The sequence below is a fragment of the Bactrocera neohumeralis genome, chromosome 2 (assembly GCF_024586455.1).
Source record: "Bactrocera neohumeralis isolate Rockhampton chromosome 2, APGP_CSIRO_Bneo_wtdbg2-racon-allhic-juicebox.fasta_v2, whole genome shotgun sequence".
Taxonomy (NCBI): domain Eukaryota; kingdom Metazoa; phylum Arthropoda; class Insecta; order Diptera; family Tephritidae; genus Bactrocera; species Bactrocera neohumeralis.
The window spans coordinates 27,658,967-27,678,384 of record NC_065919.1 but is presented as its reverse complement, the minus strand read 5'-3'; the positions used below and the strand labels follow the sequence as shown (position 1 = coordinate 27,678,384).

The 19,418-nt window shown below is 36.7% G+C and overlaps 2 protein-coding genes across 9 annotated transcripts in view; one reads left to right on the top strand and one right to left on the bottom strand.

Annotated features, from left to right (window-relative positions):
• The window catches only part of LOC126751075 (protein unc-79 homolog), a 34,172-nt gene extending 21,806 nt beyond the window's left edge, over positions 1-12,366 (bottom strand). For 6 of the 8 annotated variants that reach the window (XM_050461003.1, XM_050461010.1, XM_050461006.1 and 3 more), the window contains exons 1-12: positions 12,269-12,365; positions 11,885-11,993; positions 4,344-4,463; positions 4,099-4,260; positions 3,861-4,031; positions 3,479-3,568; positions 3,227-3,412; positions 2,457-3,149; positions 2,308-2,396; positions 1,682-2,234; positions 1,345-1,616; positions 1,174-1,275 (exon numbers count right to left, since the gene is read on the bottom strand). In XM_050461003.1, coding sequence (XP_050316960.1) covers positions 1,174-1,275; positions 1,345-1,616; positions 1,682-2,234; positions 2,308-2,396; positions 2,457-3,149; positions 3,227-3,412; positions 3,479-3,568; positions 3,861-4,031; positions 4,099-4,260; positions 4,344-4,463; positions 11,885-11,939 — 2,493 coding nt within the window. In that variant the 5' untranslated portion in view covers positions 11,940-11,993; positions 12,269-12,365. Of the gene's footprint in view, positions 1-1,173; positions 1,276-1,344; positions 1,617-1,681; positions 2,235-2,307; positions 2,397-2,456; positions 3,150-3,226; positions 3,413-3,478; positions 3,569-3,860; positions 4,032-4,098; positions 4,261-4,343; positions 4,464-11,884; positions 11,994-12,268 lie in introns of all 8 variants that reach the window. The other 2 variants (XM_050461002.1, XM_050461004.1) reach the window with 2 other exon arrangements.
• A 3,282-nt stretch (positions 12,367-15,648) lies between these two features.
• Positions 15,649-16,673, top strand: LOC126751077 (uncharacterized). The gene is made up of 2 exons (XM_050461012.1): positions 15,649-16,100; positions 16,179-16,673. Exons 1-2 carry the CDS (start codon positions 15,776-15,778, stop codon positions 16,439-16,441), a joined length of 588 nt encoding a protein of 195 aa, XP_050316969.1. The 5' UTR covers positions 15,649-15,775; the 3' UTR covers positions 16,442-16,673.
• The last annotated feature ends 2,745 nt before the right edge of the window (positions 16,674-19,418 follow it).

Here is a 19,418-nt window from a genome sequence, read left to right as displayed (position 1 = left end):
CCACAGCTAACTCCGTTGCTGAATCCAAAAATAACTCTAAAAATTTTAGGGAGTTTGTGAGATTTTCGTTGGCAACATTGTTAAAAATGGCCAATTTTCATCTTAATGAAATTATTTATCAAATTCTCAATAAAATATCATAAAACTTGTATGAAATGCAGTTTTAAAAATAATGTATTGATATGCTTTTGTTAAAAAATGGTTTGGTAAAAATATCTTAAAAACCGTAATGTTTATCTTCTATCATATTCATTGAAAATATTATAAAAAGGACAATGAGCTCACCTACAAATTTGGATCTGATTAAGTGCGCAGTTAATCCGGATTAACGCTGCCGTCTGTCAAGGCTATTAGAGTATTCTAATAAGTGTGAACTATAATCCGGTTTCTGAGTTTGTATTTGTTTATCTATAGATCATATTGTATGAAACCGATTGGACTTGTTCTTAGCATATCTTAAAAAGAAACATATTATATATAAGTACATATACACTGAGCTAGAAGCTTGTCATTGACGGCTTATAGTGTGCCTTAGGGCAATAATTTTTCCTGAGGAATATTATGTAGATATTGAATGCGAGAAATGAGTCCGGTTGAGGACAAAGATCTGAATATATTTCATCATTGAATGAATAATCAGTGGACCGACGTCTTGGTGTCCACATCACTGTTGAAGGTCATTGCTTCGAAATTGCCGACAATTTCGTCGATTTTGGAAGAAGTTAAACATCTCAACCAGATATTAGGTTCTATCACCACAAGCATTCCTTATACTGCAGAATAGACTTAGTCAATAAATAATTCAGATAAACCTGGGGTTATTCGGGATTCACGCATAAGATATATTAATCAATGGTATGAACCTTATGAGGTCTTCAAAATAATTCAAGGAATTATAAACTATCGGCTTCATTGTCTAGAAGATGTCATTAGTTTCAAAACAAAAATACACCGTATTGGCTGAAAGTGGAAGAGAGCGGACTCCTGTTCCAAAGCCAAGTGAAAGCAGTATTTGAGAATTGAGGTAAATAAAAAACCTGTACGATTTGGTGGACTCGTATGTAGTGGACACGTGTTATGCTTCTAATAAATTTTCGCATAAAAAAATCGAGAGGTATGAAATTGTTTACCATGAGGCACAAAAACTTATTTTAAAAATGATAAATTACTCACATCTGGTGGGCGTACAGGATTCAGTGGTGCCATAAATTGTACCAGCTTGGTCGCCAGTTGGTGCCACATAATGGATGCCTCACAATAAGCACACTCAGCCACCTTAGTCAAAAGATGGGAAAAAATGTTTAATTTTACGTGTTAATGGACATATATAACCGAACTATTTACCTTAAGTGAGCAGACGTGACTACTCAAGCCCACACGTGCCGCAGTGACCATGCACTTGATCAAGCGTGATACATTCTCACAGACGCTGGTGTGTATGCCCATGTGCTGTTCAACGTCCTGCAGCTCCATTTGCTTCAACAAGATATCCAACATGAGAATGCAACAAGTAAGATTGTGCTCGGCATCTGTAGAAAATTCAGTATGACGATTGGTAGGCGCTTCGTCATCCGAAATGGCCGATGTATTGCCCGAGTCGTCTTCGACCACTGGAGCTATTCAAAGCCATTAACAAAATAACTGATTAGGAGAGTTCATTTAAATAGATTTTATAACTTACAAATCGAGCTTCGACGCGGTGGATTACCCAATTCGTTTTTCGTCTCCTTCAAGGGGGTTTTTGGTCCCTTACCCTGTCCTTCTTTTTCGCGCATGAGCTCATGTTGCACGCCATATTTCATGATACGTACACCATCGCCGAACATGGCGAATAACTGCACCAGTGGTATTAGAATACCTAGCTTTGTGAGTATCTGCAACCAATGCAAAGCTTGTTGTTGCACTTTAGCTGTGGTCTTCTCGAACCGTATCGCCACAAAGTTGTACATAGTTTTAGCATCGAAGCCGAGTGGCGACATTTCCGGATCGAGTATTTTGCTGAGTACAATTTTTAGCTCATTCAATTCCTTTTCGCCTACATCGTTGGTGATGGCCTCCATCCAGTGTGGCATAACATAGTCCCAGATTTCAGAGGTAATGACTTCATAGGGTACCAGGCATATGAGACGTTGCAGTCCCTCTTTCAGGTGGCTAGTTCGTGAGGCTAACGTCTCCCAGTGTCCTCCCACACGCGCATACTCTGGCGGATGTGGTAGCAAACAAGAGATAAAGACCTACGAAGATACAAGGCAAATGGTGTTAATAATTATAAGATAGTAATGAGACCCTATTATATATAACACTCACATTGTAATGTATACGGCAAATCTCCTTTAGCCAATTACAGACATGCTCCACTTTAAGCTTTTCGATGGTGCTCTCGATTTGGCTTGCTACTATGTGGGATTAATTTGAATACAGAATAAATACGATAAATGGCTTTACTCTCGACTTACCATCATATGAGCACGCAGTTACGTGGAACCAATGGAAGAGCATACTAAGTATGCGTCCTAATACCTCCACTGGCATTTCGGGAGTCGGTGTGCAACGACCCACCAATAACCAGATGCCATAGCGGCCCAACATTTGACGCTCTTCCAATGTTATGGTGTCTGGTGTGCCATTGCCACCGTTTTTCTTCGGATCCGAACCGTCCTTGCCGGGCTCAAAATTGAGAGGTTTAGCCTCGCGCAACAAACTAATCACGGACTCGACCATATGCATCTGTATCTCTGGATCCATCTGCCAAATGATTTGGAGACTGCGATGCACTACATGATCGCCACCCCGTCGTGAATTGTGTCGATTGCTGTGACACAGCGTGCAGTAACGTATCGGGTGATTTCCATTATAGCTAGCACACTCGGTAGAGAAACAAATCGAGAAGGCTGCCTTATCGGTCGAACGGCAGTTCTTATTCTCACATACCATAGAGACTTGCTGCATGGGATGGAGAATGTCGCCGAACTCGAGGTTTGCATGTTTGCGATGAATCTCATTGGCGCATTCGATGCAAAGATAAAGTGGGGGTGGACAGTCGGGTGCATAGCTGATACTGATGCTGTGATCAAAACAAACTTTGGCCGCCTCAGCATTGCCAGCGTTGGGGCATTGTTCGCATTGACACACAAAGGGCACCATGTCGTCTGCGAAATAAAGGATTGGATTGTGTTTGAGTTATATGTAAATCGTATCTTTGGCTCTGAAATAAACGCTTACGTACTTGTTAGTTTGGACAATAAAACTTTACGATCGAATAGGTTCGGATCGAAAGCGGGCCAATAGTAGAATAGTAGTTTGGCTGCCGAGGAACGTGACATAGAGGTGCCGTATGCGATAACGCAAAGTATATCCTTGACAACATTGTGTTTAAGTGTCATCAGACATTCTAGCAGTTGACAGTGGTGTGCTGTAAAGTTTCATTGTAAAATTTATCAAACCATTTGTAAGACACCAATATGAAAACAGTACTTACCGGGATTATGAGAATATTGAAGAACCATCATAATGACCGAAGAGACTGCCTGACATGCCTGACATTCTTGTTCATCTGCGCTGCGTCGGGCTGTCGAATGGGAAAATATAAAGTTCAAGCTTGAATTTTTTTCAAGAACTGAAGAGAGTTTTAAGAATTTTTCAGCCAAGCTAAAATAAATACTTTTCACAACTATGATTTGGAGCGTTATTTCTAGTTCTAATTCATAAATCTTTCTACCTAAGTGAGTCGAAAGTGCTTAAACGCCTAAACGTTTTAGGTTGTTGGAGTTGGACAATGCTTTTTGAGCATGGCTCTCACTGCTGATAGATTTATACAGGGCTGAAAAACCACAGTTTTCCGTTTGCGATTTCTTACTTACTTATAGTAAATGGTAGAATATAGTAGCATAGTGCATTAACGATATCTTGGTGTAGAGCTGGTGGTAGTACAGACATAGTAGAGCTGACCAGATAGGGTAAATTGTCAATTAAATCCTTATCTAGAAAAGGTAGTATGCAGCAAAGACACTGCAACAGAGCCTTTCCAAACACTGCGAATTAGTAGAGAAAAGAAATTTTTTAAATTTAATAACTGCATAAATCTCTATCTTCACTCACCGATTTGTCCATATTGTATGCACGGTGCCACATCAATGAGCATTGTAAGAGCATTATAGAGGTTACCATATTCAAGATTTGGGTAGGCTGACATGCGTGTGGGATCCTCGGAGGGGTCGCGTATAAGTTCGTGTGGTGAGGTACGTACATCTTTGAGGACAGCTGCGTACAAAAGATTATATATGTATACATATATAAATCTCGACAATACTTTGCGAAAAGTCACTGTTTAGTGGGTAACTTACTTAGTAGGGTTTGTGAAAAGTATTTGATATTGTTAGCAATATCGACGCCAGAGGGCGTGGGTTGGGTATTTTGTAGCAGGCGTACATGCGAATCATGGAGACATCGCAATTTGGCTTGGACTGAAAGAGAGAGCGTGATTATTTATATAAATTGTTGTATATAAATTTTTTGAAAATAAATACTTATTTGCTAAATATATTTAGATACGTCCTGAAAGATGCTTTTCTTTTTAATATATTTTAAACAAAACGTACAGAACACGAGCTTTGAAGCTTAGTTTCTATTTTAAAAAAGCAAGCAAAGGCATTTTTGTCTCCTTTTAACTTCTTAATTTCGTGTATAATTGCATACCAAGTTGTCTTTCACCGATTTACGTAGCTATCATTCTCGTCATGAACTTAGTTGGCGAAAGAATTTCGTGAGAGAACCTTCTTCCCATCACAAACACAGACTGATATAGATTGTCAAAAGATTTTAGAGATCCGTATATTATTTAAACTTTTTTTCCAAATTTGGTTAGGCCTACATTGGAATATGGATCTATGGTACAGAATTCTAGTTAAATCCATTCTGCCAAGTTAGAGCCTGGTCAAAAGCAATTTTTACTTTTCGCCTTTAGGTATTTCCGATGGAATTCTAGGTTAACTCATCCTCCAATCATTAGTCTATTAAGAGGATATTCTTGTTTAGGATTTTGAAAAAATTGATTTTTTTTACATATCTTGAAAGTTTAGACTTTCAAAAATATGAACTTGGAAGGATTTTTCAAAATTCGACTTATTTTCAGAGATAGGGCCGATTTTGTGACGTGGCGTCCGTGTTTACCAGAATTGTCTCCTAAACCTTAAACGCGTTTTTCTCAAAAATGACTTTTTCGGAACGATACCCACGATTTCTCAGGTTCTACTGGACCCATTTACTTGAAATTTTTATAGAGTCTTCTTTATAGGCTTGTCTATGGTTGGAACTAGCCCCATCCCCATTTTTTTTTTATTATTTTTAAAAAATTCGAAATAGTCAGATGAAGTGATCCAAAAAAACTTTTGTATTCAGGCAGTCGCCATTTTGTGAAACAAAATTTTTCCCACTTTTCCGCAGTTCCGACCATTGCGACATTATTCTAGATTAATAATCTTTTTTTTTGGTTTCAGATAACTAGGAGGGTTGAAATCATGGGTATGTTCACGTGGAAATTTTTAGAGACCCCCACTTCGTCAGCTCATAATTTTTTGAAATTTTTTGACTTTTTTTTAGTTTTTAATTTTTTGTGTCTCTCGCGTCGTCGTAAAGAAAAAACGTCTCGGTTGGCGATTCTTGTTGCTGCTTAGCATAGTCTGTAGAAAACAAGTCTTCTAAAATGAACAAATAACTAATAAAAAATGGATAGTAAAAATATTAATTGTCTTTTTTTACGACACTTTAAAAATTAACTGAAATTCATGCTTCTAGGCCAGAACACCCCTTAAAACTTTTAAATCTACCTACACTAACTAGTCGTAGGGAAACGCTTGAAATAATATTCTCAATGAGAATTGTGATAGCAGCAAAGTTTTTTTATGTAGCTGAGCAATTTTAACTCTCTTGGCTTTCATGACACATCAGATTTCGGATTGTGTCTCTCGCGTCGTCGTAAAGAAAAAACGTCTCGGTTGGCGATTCTTGTTGCTGCTTAGCATAGTAGGCAGTTATCAATTATATAGAAAATAAGTATTTGGAATTCTATACTCGGCACTAGTTTCTTTCTGTCACCGAAGCCAATGGACGTTAAAAAGAAGATATTATAGACGAAAGCATAGAAAGAGTCCACAAATCAATTTTGAATGAACATATGAATGGGCCAATATCCCCTTGTTTATTTCCAGTACCGAATTTTTTTAATTACTTCATTCACTTTATTTAATATGTTTTAATTATTTATTATTTATTTAATTAATTTATAAATCACCGTTCAAAACAAAAATTAACAAGTAAGGAAAAGCTAAGTTCAGTTATAACTAGCATCTCATACTCTTGCAACTTGCAAGGATTGAAGGCTCGGAAGTTCTTTCAAGTACACAAGGTCTGTTGGTTATATTCTTTCTAAGCCTAAAATGCACCATTATAAAAAAATATACACATATTGGCTGATATATGCGGTATAAAGTCACCCGGAAGTTCGAAAATCTTTATATTAGGTATATGGGGCTAAGAGAAGTATTGACTCGATTCAAAGGAGTCCCTCTGAATTTCAATTATGTATCTGACACATTAACCGATCCAATATAAAGACAACTATAAATATTTTATCTACATATTGAGTACCTATATAGTGGCTTGAACAATTTTTAATAATAGATGGCATACCTCAAATACACTATTCGTGCAAAGTTTCTTCCTGATATATTAATTCATTCTTGATTTGTATACTGGAAAGTGAGAGAATCAGATGCAATGTAAAATTGTGTTATATGGGAAGTATTTAGGAGTGTTGTAGTCCGATTACGCTTATTTTCACACTGTAACATAAGATTTCAGAGAAATGTTACGAACGAAACTTTGTTATAATCGGTTGTGCGGATCTCGAAATAAGTACATATATACACACGTGAATTCAGCTGAAAGTGGGTCCTGCTACACCCATCAAATTTGACCCCGGCCCAATTAAAGATCTCACACATATTCTCGGGGGTAAAATTCAATGTCTCTGGGTTATTTAGTTATTCATTTATCGCGTTTTTAATAATTTTTAACAGTGCTGTTATATGAGGAGTGGGCGGGGTTATCATTCGATTTCATCCATTTTCACACTGTCGGGAGGGGTTCTTATATTATTTGTGCTAGGCGAATTTAGTTGTTGTAGCATTAGTGGTTTAGGAGTTATGTATATTAAACTTATTAGAGGGCAGGCCACGCCCACTTTTAAAAATTTTTCACCCACAATGTCCTTACTAGGTACTGTGATCCCCTGGGCCAAATTAGAGTTTTATATCTTAATTTAGTGCTTAGTTATGGTACTTTTTTCGGTTAATGGCGTTTTGTGGGCGTGGCAATGGTCCGATTACACCTATCTACGAACTCGTACTTTTTTTGGCAAGGGACGCGGATAGTTTTATCAATATTGGCTCTTTTACATATTTTGACTTATTCTAAAATATTACTTTTAATTCAGTTTACATTTCAACTTTTTAATACAAAATAACGTATGTACTATGTATTTCAATTTAATTTAATTTACTTGTGAGGCAGCGTCTGATGCCGCTGGTGTGCCCTTCTTGACATCTTCAACTCTACTATGCTCGACTATGATCGACTATTCTAGACTATGCTCTACTGTTCGAATATTGTTCGAATTAGATATACTTATGTATGTATCCAGTTTTTTTGCTCAGAGATGCATTTAAAAGGCACGTCCGCTTTACGTGAACCTTTGACCCACAGGTTCCACTCCCACATACATATCTCAATTTTTGCTCAAGTTACAGCTCACCCAGATTTTCATTTTTCTCGTCATCCTAATCATTTATATATATGTATGTATAAATATATATATAACTCTGTATCTTTCTCGATTATAGTTATATGTATGTACAGCCTTGGGTGAACACAACTATTATACTCTGTAGCGGCACGTTGCAATAGCATAAATATGTAGCGAAAAGATTCAACTTCATTGTTCGACGAAATCATAAATAGGTTAAAATTGAACTCTTTCACTATTAGATGTAACTTTGCCAGAAAGTTTGCTCACTTGGACGATCCTAACGTCAAATGATGCTAACATGGTGCACCTGTCACCGATGTGTTTGAGCCGATTTGTGTCCTCAATTACGCAGCTCCCATATGGTCGCCTGGATGCAGTGGCACGCAGATGAGGAAACTACAGATCTGTCAAAACACTGCACTCCGGACCACTACAGGATGTCTTTTGATGTCTCCCATTGAACACCTCCACAGTGAGACGCTTATGCTCCCAGTTAAGGAGCATAATGAACTCCTCTCCAAGCAGTTCCTGCTGGGATGCTTTCGCGGAAATCACCCTTGCAGCCATCTGCTTGGAGCGGAACCGCCTCCTAGGAGCATCAAAAGGTCATTCCTGGATTACGTCGACGACGTCGTACAGTACGCCGACCGGACTTTGGACGCAACTAACTTTCGACAGGTACTGACCGCCATTCACAGCGGAGCCATCAACACCTTCACCGACTCCCTTCCCGTGAATGGCGTTCTTGGAGTCAAACCACCACCCATTGCAGACGAAGAGCTCCAGCTGCCGCGAGAAACGTGTGTGACCCTTGCGCAACTTCGTTCTGGATACTGTAGCAGGTTAAACTCCTACCTTTCCAGAATAGACTCTGACATACCCAATTGTAAGGTCAACCGCATAATTGCATCCCTGCAACACAAAAGAACGAGCGCACCAAGAACCCGAGAAAAGTAGTCGGAGTAGATACGTCGTCGCGTCAACATCGTTCGTTAATAATCATTTAGTTTTCATTTTTATTTTAACTTTCAAAACGAGTAGAATTATTATAATTGAACTATGTAATTAAATAATATTGTATGAGATACAATCTTTAAATAATAAATCAGAATCCTGACAAAAACCTTAAAGATCTAGCATCTTTTACAATGTATGTCCTGCATGCAACGCGTCTCCGCGTGACACTGACCACCCTTGCATGCCCTACAAACCCTACCCATCTAACACCTTCCTCCCTTTGGTCCGACCCCGTCGAAACAGCACGTTTCTTGGGACTACCGTTAGATGACATCGACGACAACACAAATGACATTTACTATCCCAACGGGGATTAAATTTCCGTTAAAACAACAACAGCCGATTTCTGCTATCATGGAAAGGACTCATTTGTCGATTTTGAAATAATTATTTTTTAACTTTTTAATATAAAGTAATAAAATATATTTAGGTACATACATAAATACAAACTTCAGTCACATATCGGTTAAGAAAATAAAGTATAAAATTAGTCCAGTTGAGTTAAGTGGGGATGTATCCAATAAATAATAATATCAATTGTTAAAATACAGTTTTCTTGAAATCTTAATATACTACATACATATTTTTCATTCCTCAAATGCTTATCGCTACGGAAAATACTTAATATGCGCTTCCGTTCGAAGTTAGTGATTTCTTAATTCAGTATTATACTTGTATATTGCGACAAAAAAGCACCCGGAAATTGTAATTAATTCCCCGGGTGTAGATACCATATTTCAAAAAACGTGTTTTGCTAAGTTGGTATGAATGTCCTTAATGGGTTGCATGGGTTCACGGGTATCAAACATTTTTTAATGTCTTAATAAATTCTACAACATCTCTAGAATATTGTCCTAAATTTTTAAGTTTATCCGAGTAATAGTTTCGGAGACACAACCTTGAAAACTTGTGCGCTTGAGGGTAGCTAGACTAAGTGCGCGGTCTTTAAACCGGTTTTGAAGATTTCTCGAGAACTACTCAACCGATCGTCATGAAATTTTAGACAGATCTTTGAGATATAAATCTTTAAGACTTCGACGAAGAATTTTTTTCGACTATTTGAAAAAAGGAAAATTGTCGCAAAATTTTCATTGAAATTTTCATTTTTTTTTATAAAAATGTCTGCCACAAATCCAATTTTAATTTTTTTCCCTTCGTTCAAGTTCTGGGTCAAGGTTTTAACTAAAACACGTATTTTTTCACTTTAGATGATGCTGTAAGGAGTTATCTTGCCAACGTGGGCACATCTTTTTTCTGAAGCGGTCACCGGAATTGGCGTCGCAATGGGCGAGTTTAAAATATTTTTTTCCAAAAATTTCAGAATTTTTTGTTAATTGTGAATGTTTGTGACAATAAAAAATTCAAATAAAATATTTAATTTTTTATGTGAGAAAAAATAGTTGAAAAAGGTCGTTTTTTACCCGAGGAAACCCATGTAACCCCTTAATTACTATGCTAAATATAAACCAGTTTTTTACAGCAGCTGCTTAAGTACATATGTATGTATGTACATATGTACATCTCAGTAGAGCGTAGCGATTTTTACAATGGATAAAAATATCACATAAAGAATTTGACTCAAATTTCATATTTGTAACCAAATTTCTTGTGCGGAATCATTGCGATTGTTGGAAAAGGCTTACAGTGGTTTAGGTTTACCAAAAACACAAGCCTACGAACAGATCTCTTTTGACATGCTTGATCGTGAGAATTCCGATATAATATTCATGGAGAGCATTATAACTGCCGATGAGACATGGGTTTATGAGTTTGACATGCAAACAAGTAAACAATCATCGAAATGGAACCTGTTTTCGATGGAAGAGCTGAAGGTCATCGCAAAAAGTACTTATGAAAAGTGTTTCGAAGACTAGAAAAATCGTTGGACATCTGGTGGCGACAAAATAAATATTGATGAATAATTAAATATTTTGCCTTTCATTTAAAATTTTCGGCTACTTTTTTGTCACATGTATTAATAAACGTGTTTTCAATATCGTTATGGTCGAATATGGCATTTTTATCATATTTTTCTCAGACATTATATGCCTTCGGTTCTCGGTATTTTTTGGATAGTTGAGATCCTTATGATCGATCAAAACTTTTCCTTCAAATTAGTAACAAATCCCTGGCAAAAGTGGCTGATATCAAACAGATTTAATTTAATACTTTTTGTAAGAAATGTATAAGAATAAAATAGGGAAGTTTGAGTTTAATAGTCATTCATAAAATATAAGATTTGAACCAAATATGATTATATTTACATTTATGTGGTTATATGTACATATGTATGTACATATCTCTCGACAAATACAGTAGAAATCGATTCGAGCAAACACTATATATTACTGGAGCATTTTTCAACGACTTAATGAAACTCGAGGTCTTGCATGGCTTTTTTACGTAAATATAAATATTTAGTAAAAGCTCGGAACAGATCGCAGGAAACAGGTCTTATACATAAGTATGTACATATATAATAACTGTATAATATATATATTAAGGTGGGCCAAAAATAGTTTTTATTTATTTTTTTTCTTAGTTACCATGAAAATCTCATCCGACATGACTAAACACAAGTTCTGGTAAGACCTGATCTCTTAATATTAATATTAAGAGGTGCCTCATCGACATTTTCGATTTCCCATATAAATAACACAGGAAATTTTGTTTTTTTGTTTGGATTTTTAATGTACACAAACAAATAATTGGTAAGCGAGAATCAACACTTATTCTTATAGGAAATTTACCGATCTACAAAAAAGGTCCAGAACATTTTTTGGCTGAGTCAACTCATTCAAAGTTATTCGTAGTTAAAGTCCAACAGATAATTATAAAAAATGATTTCCACAATTTTTCATCTTATATTACAAATTAATGGCTTAATATTAATATTAAGAGCTCAGTTCTTACCAGAACTTGTTTTAAGTCATGTCGGATGAGATTTTCATGGTAACTAAGAAAAAAAAATAAAAACTATTTTTGGCCCACCTTAATATATATGTATATGTATATAGATTTTATGTGAGTTTTTAGTGCATATTTGAATATTTTTCAACTTACAAGCAGCTGCGCGAGTGCCCATATTGACAAGCTGATTTTTGAAGGTATCAGACATTATATCAGGCAAATCCTTCCCATCGCCAAAGCCGCTCCCAAAGCAGTTGGCATTCTGCAAAATACGAAAAACAAGTAAATAAAAGGAAATTCTTATGGAAAAATATCAAACAATAAATTTCTTGTCTTTAAAGATCCTGTTTTTACTAATTATAGTAATTTTTATCAAAATTTTCACAAACTCCAGCAATTATATAACAACTACGCCCTACTTTCTACGGATGCTGTAGAATCTCAAGCAAAAGTTTCACAGTTATCGCAAGAAAATAGCTAATTTTTCGATTCCACACAATAAACAAACACTCTGCTATAAAATGGTAAAGGACTTGCCTCAAAATTTGTTAATTTTTTTAATAAATTTGCAATTTTTCACAAGATTATCGTACACACGCACTGCAGCTACCAAAATCTCCACCTAAAGTGTTCGCAAGTGAAAATTTTCGCGTGTATGTATCCACCAGCACGACAGTTATCTATACGGTGAAAGTGTTCGAAGCGGAGAACTGTGCAACGAAACTGCTCGGCAGCGGGGCTGAGGTATGACAACCCCTCACAATGGCAGCTGTGGAATGCTCTGCGATACCCAAACCCTCTTTTTACTTTACTGATAAACGTTTTGGCATTTCGTAAAATCAATAAATGCCCTCGCCTTTGCGCGCCGTCTCATCGCCACTTCGTGAACAGCTGTTGGCGGCAGGACATGCGCTCTGGCGATGACCGCTGCTTTGTTTACCTTCTCATTTACCGTGTGTAAACAAAACAACTACTCATGTGTGTACATACATATATATGGAAGCCACAAGTGTTTGTTATTGTAAATATTTACATTTTCCGTTATGCATTTGTGTTGGTGTTATCATCGTTCGGGCAGCTGTCGACGCAATGCGCCGGCTCAGCACTTTGTTTACAAACATTATCAGCTGTTTGAACTTTATCAGCACACTTTTGGATGTGTATTGGTGTGAATAGAGATAGATTTTGGGGGTGTATATGGGGGTTGTAGTCATTCAAGTGCTCAACAGGTAGTGGTCGCATTGTGGTTATCGCCTTCTTGCACATTGCAATTCCACTTCAATTTTTTTTCCGGCTTCTTATTCTTACGTCACCAGTCGATATTTTGGCCTGACCTTCATTACACCCAGCGCACATTAAAGAAGCGTTAGCTTCCTAGAATTTTAGGAATATGAGTAGATTGCAAATTATCCGCATAGTATGTTTGAGGTAGCCCAATGGAATCTTTTATTGACGTTAAATGTTTTCTTGATATTTTGGCTTTCATTAAAGCCCAAACATTCTCATCAGAATCTTGTCATGGTTATGTGTGCCGTAAAGCATTTCAGCTGACTTCAGTTCCTTTTATATAACTTTATCATACTAACAGCGTTCAGGTTTTCTATGAAACACATCAATCCAAAATCCCAAAATCCATGAACAGAGAAGCATCATTAAATATACAACTTTTGATTGACAAATATAGAAATCGTATTTAAATACTTTTTTTTAATAGTCCTTTTGGGAATTTTAGGATACTTCTTTAGAAAGGCTGTTTCAAAACGTCTCTAATACTGAGCACTAATTTTGCTTATTTCAGAAGAAGAATTGATTTAAAAAAATATAAATTCATACGCCTACATTAATGTAGTCCTCATTCGATATTATTCCAGAGCTTCTTCCAATCGTCGAAACACTTTCCTTTCAGCGATTTTTATTTATCTTGAAAATCGACGGCCCTTTAAGGTTATCTTTATTTTTAAAAATATACATATAAAAACCATACAGAGGAGTGTCTGGCTGGAGCATTGTTACAGTTGGCTAAAAATTCGCGACAGGAACAAGCAACGAAGTGTGAGTGAGGGTAAGTGAGTAAACGAAAATCAGCTCATAAAAACGCAATTAATCTTAGCGCCTGCTACAGACAAAATAAGCGATGAATACAACGGAAAATATTATCGAACTTCCGAGGCAATTAAGTATGCATGTTCAGGTGTAACCCTTCAAAATAGTTTTCAGGTCTAAGTGCTAAAAAAATGTTCCCAGGGATTCATTAAGGTACCTTACATACAACCATCAATCACATGGAGTAAAAACAGGCAGAAGTTCGAAAATCCTGATATTAGTTATATGGCGGCAGATCAAGTTTTCGCTCAATTTTATTAATTTTAGGTGCAAAGAAACAATGTTATGAATAAAACATGTTCTGCAATTTTCATTGAGTTGGCCCAAATATTTGGCGGATATATCCAGCATAAAGTCACCTATAAGTTCTAAAATCTTTATATAAGGTATATGGGGGCTCAGGAAAGTATTGACCCGATTCAACCCATTTTTGACAGAATGAAACACTATTGCCATAAAAGGATTCTGTGCGAATTTCAATTTCATATCTCACACATTGAACGATATTTTCGGTCAAAAGTCAACTATTGGTATCGGGTCCACATGTTCGGTACGTAGGGGCTTGAACAGTTTTGGTTTGATTTGAACAATTATTGCACAAAAGGTGGCTTACTTTAAGGGAATTATTACCGCAAAATTTTATTCCGTTATATTAATTAATTCTTTATTTGTGTTCTGGAAAGTGAAAGAATCAAATAGAGTTTTAAATTGTGTTATATGGGAAGTAGGCGTGGTTGTAGTCCGATTTCGCCCATTTTCACAGAGTAACATAGGAATATGAAAGGAATGTTATGTTCCAAATTTTGTTTTTATGCAAGTGACCAATCTAATTCAACGCGCTTTTTTTAAAGGGGGGAAAGACGGGGAAAATATTTAAGCTTATGTGTTAAGTAGAAACCCTGTAGTTTACTAAGAAACATAATTCAAAGCTGGACCTCGCCCGACACTATAACAAAAACCCTAATTTCTAAAAAATGAAAAAAAAAATTTAGAGTTTTTAATGATTCATTGTTTTCCCGAAAAAAAACAAAATCATACATTAACTAAATTAATCTTTATATCACCAATATTAAATACATACCATGTTGTCTAGAGTCCATAAAAATATTTTCCAGAATTCACTTCACGCAACACAAAAAGCCACTTGCAATTTCGAGAACAAAAGCGAGTTGCGCGAATAAGCACGTGAGTTCTGCACGAAATCTAGGTTCCGACTACTTGTGTGGCAATATAGCGGGCTGAAGGTCATACATTTAATCGGTTCATTGTACAACGGTTACTTAGGTACTAAAAAAAATCAATTTTGAGTAGCATCGCTGAAGTTTGTAAGTTTCATTTTTGTCCGGTTTTTGAAGGAAAATGCCCCTATGTGGGACGGTCCAATGTCACGCATTTTCGCACTGTGACATAGGAATGTCAGAAAAATGTCATATAGCGAATTTGGTTGAAATCGGCCCCCCTAGTTTTAAGAGAAATGAGAGGCTTTGATTACTTCAAAAAACATGTTGGTAAATTTTGCGAAAAAATAGCTACTTGGACTTAACTTGAAATGCACTCCATCAATCAGCTTGTCTGCGATTTTTAATAGCACAGAAATTTTAGATTTAGTAACCTAAACGGGGTTTCAATGTCCCTGATGTCTAAATACGTCTGGTTGTTAGTTTTTAATCTGTGTGAGACCTATATTAGTTATCGACGATTCTGAACTGAAGCTTGATTCTCATCGTGCCTGTTTTAAGACCCATCATTTGTTTCAACATTACTTAACCGCTTTTCTCTTCAAATGCCTGCATATATATTTTTGAAATAGCTGTCTGTTTTTGTGTATTGAGATTGATTTTAAAATTTTCCCAAAAAAACTCATAAATCATCTTTTATTCTTGAAATTTTATTTTCAAATATTAACAACAATAAAACAAAAGTAATCACAAACAAAGAAAGATGTCGCAAAGCATATCTGCAGCACCGCCATTGCACGACATACCGCTACCCGGTGTCGAAGAACGTGGCGACGCGGCGTGCGAAGCACACAAAGCAAACAACACTAAGGCCAACTCGTTAAAACGTTTCTTCAAATTGACACATCGACGAAATAACGGTGGCGAAGAGATGCCTACCGGTTCGTGTGATGTATTGCCCGAAGATGGCGGAGAACCGAAAGACGAAATCGGCAAGGAGGAAGCGGACAAAGATGGTGAGCTGGATAAGCCAAAGAAGGAGCATACGAGACGCTTTCATTTGCGCCTCGGTGGCGTTACGCGCATAGGTGTGTTTGGGTGCTATGATTACAACAATCTACTAATCGTTTAACTTTTTTTCTTTCTGATTTCCATTGCGCTTGCAGCGGAACACGCTAATGCCACCAATTTCATGCCAAACGCACCGAGTCGACAGTCGTTGAAGAACTCCATTTCCAGCTATTGGCACACAGTATTTCGACGTGCAAGTAAGAAAGTTGTCAGGCAAAGTTCCGAGCGGAACGACGACGATGAAGAGGACTGTGATGAGGTGGAAGAGGAAACCAACGAGGTGGAATTGGACGAAGAGTTGCACACGCTGCCGATCTCAGATGATACCATCGAACAGGTGACTCAATCGAACAAATAAAGCAGCACAAAAGGATGAGTGAAAGTAAGGAAGGCAGAAATTTACGCAAGCAATTGGAGATTTCGTGGCATAAAAATACAGCTGGTGGTAGTGTGGCAACTTAAAAACTCTCGGTATATGCAAAAATCTTTGTGTGCATTTTTATTGTTTTCAACATTTTATTTAGACCCAACGTCACAATACGATTTTATGCTATTTGCGGCAAATTTATTTTGTTTCGAAAATTTGTCATTAACACCTTTTAAAAAAAGGCATTGTCTTTTCATTGCATATTTTAAGGAGTAGACGTGAATTGAAGAAAGCCTAGTGTGTTGTTGAAATATTTTTTACGTCCCCTGCTGTAATTAACACGGCTACAATAACAATCAAAGTTCAAGGTTCAGTTAAACCAGCCGGAAAAGAAGACATTTGCAGCTGTTAGCCAAATGCATCGGCTGCAAGCTCCGCTGTGTTGGGTGTCGCTTGCATTGCAACCCTCCACAGTTTACCAGAGGTGTTGTGTATGTCCGGTAGACTTGTTTAGTCAACAAGGCGATTATCCCTGCTAACCATTTGCTAATCTGATATTAACTTATATACTAACTCACACAAACTCACGCGTGATTGTGAAGGTCAACATTACAGGTAACCAATATCCTGCTTTTTTACCATGTTTCCACAGGAATTTGGCAGGCTAGCGGCAAACAGAATTGGGCTGAGCCGCAGTTGTAACCGCACGCTCACTTTGGGTTTATGTACTTACTATACCCATCTTCGCCCATTTGCCGCTGTTTGTGATTTCTTTTGGTGTTGAAATTTCGTCTGGATCGGAATGAATCCATAGTAATGCCCCGCAAACTTCTTGGTATACAAGTTATATGCGATTTATATTTTTTCGAAATGTGTCTTTGCATGTTTGCTGTTAAAAAATCACTTTTTATTCCTCAAAATATTTGTTTGCGTAATTCTACAGTAAATTGACGTCTCCACTAAAATTATGCTGTTTAAGCGTAAGTTAAATAGCTGTAATCAATATTGGAATTTAATATTTTCATTCATTACCAATAATTATGTGATTAATTCCTACCCAAATACTTGTATGAGTATAAGTAGTTATACCGCAAACCTCCGCTATCTTTATTAACTGCACAGGGAATTGTGACAAAAGTGTGCCAATAGTATAGCCCTTATTAGTCATTTGGGGACTCTATTTATGGTCAGAAGACGTTTGATCTAGCCTTTAGTTGATCAAGCTCAGAAATAATTAGTATTTTTAATTTACTTTTCTATATTATCATTCATATGCGTATTTTATTAACAAAACAAGAAAATTATAAATTTCAAGGATACCGCAGTTTACAAAAGGATATGGTACTTAAAAGTACCGTCAGGTTTGAAGAGCTTAAACATTTTCAATTATTAACGCCTTTATATTCGGCTCTTTTTTTCATAGCAGCATAAAAATATACCGCAATGTTGCATTTGGAATGCAGTTTGGACTGAATCTTTTTTATGCTGTACATCTCATATCTTCCTCGGCCTTCAACAATTATTAGCCAATGTACTCCCAAGTCGAACATCAGTTGCAACCGACGCATCCTTACCAAAACGTTTTTTGCTTGGCTATGTTGGCGTCTGACTCAAGCGGACCATCTATATTCCAGCAGAGTAATTATACCTGAACAGGGTATATTAAGTTTGTCACGAAGTTTGTAACACCCAGAAGGAATCGTCGGAGACCCTATAAAGTGTATATATAAAAATGATCAGTATGTTGATCTGAGTCGATCTGTCGGTCCCGTCCGTCTGTCTGTATATATACGAACTAGTCCCTCAGTTTTTAAGATATCGTTTTGAAATTTTGCAAACGTTATTTTCTCTTCAAGAAGCTGCTCATTTGTCGGAACGGCCGATATCGGAACACTAACATATAGCTGCCATATAAACTGAACGATCGGAATCAAGTTCTTGTATGGAAAACTTTCACATTTGACAACGTATCTTCACGAAATTTGTTATGAGTTATTGTTTGTAAAAATAATGTAATCTCCGAAAAAATTGTTCAGATCGGCTTACTATAGCATATAGCTGCCATACAAACTGAATGATCGGAATCAAGTTCTTGTATGGAAAACTTTTGCATTTGACAAGATATATTTACGAAATTTGGTATAAATTATTTTCTAAGGCACCAATGTAATCTGTGAAGGGTATATTAGCTTCGGTGCAGCCGAAGTTAAAGTTTTTCTTGTTTTTTCATGTGTTTGACAGCATTAAGAATTAACGAACGTTATTTCCAAAAGCCCCAAAACAATCTATGCCGCCATTTTTTAGATCGCCTATCCCTAATCTAAGAAGACCAACTCCTTCGTTCTTTGATTCCACATTTTCATCTTTTGCTTGGTATATTTGAAACTTTTTAATATAGCCATATTGATCCGGCAAACACCACCACCTCTCTTAATTGGTTTCATGTTGCAATATTGTTTGATGGAGCTTCTGCACTTGAATATAATCATAGATTCGTCAACTGATTCCTTGCTGAAAGCGTTTGTTGTTTTCCGTGATTTTTATACCCCGAACACGGTATATTAAGTTTGTCACGAAGTTTGTAACACCCAGAAGGAATGGTCGGAGACCCTATATATAAATGATCAGTATGTCGAGCTAAGTCGATTTAGCCATGTCCGTCTGTCTGTCTGTCCGTCTGTCTGTATATATACGAACTAGTCCCTCAGTTTTTATACTCTTGCAACAAAGTTGCTAAGGAGAGTATTATAGTTTTGTTCACATAACGGTTGTTTCTAAATCCTAAAACTAAAAGAGTCAGATATAGGGTTATATATACCAAAATGATTAGGGTGATGAGTAGAGTTGAAATCCGGATGTCTGTCTGTCCGTCCGTCCGTCCGTGCTGTAACTTGAGTAAAACTTGAGATATCATGCTGAAATTTGGAAATTTGGCTTTTTTTAAAAATTGAAAATGGGCGTGGCTCGC

Bases quoted from the DNA above. Each gene is read 5' to 3' on its own strand.
- LOC126751077 (XM_050461012.1), top strand. From the start codon at position 15,776: ATGTCGCAAAGCATATCTGCAGCACCGCCATTGCACGACATACCGCTA. The intron at 16,101-16,178 runs GTGTGTTTGGGT...TTGCGCTTGCAG, and splicing joins CGGTGGCGTTACGCGCATAG to CGGAACACGCTAATGCCACC.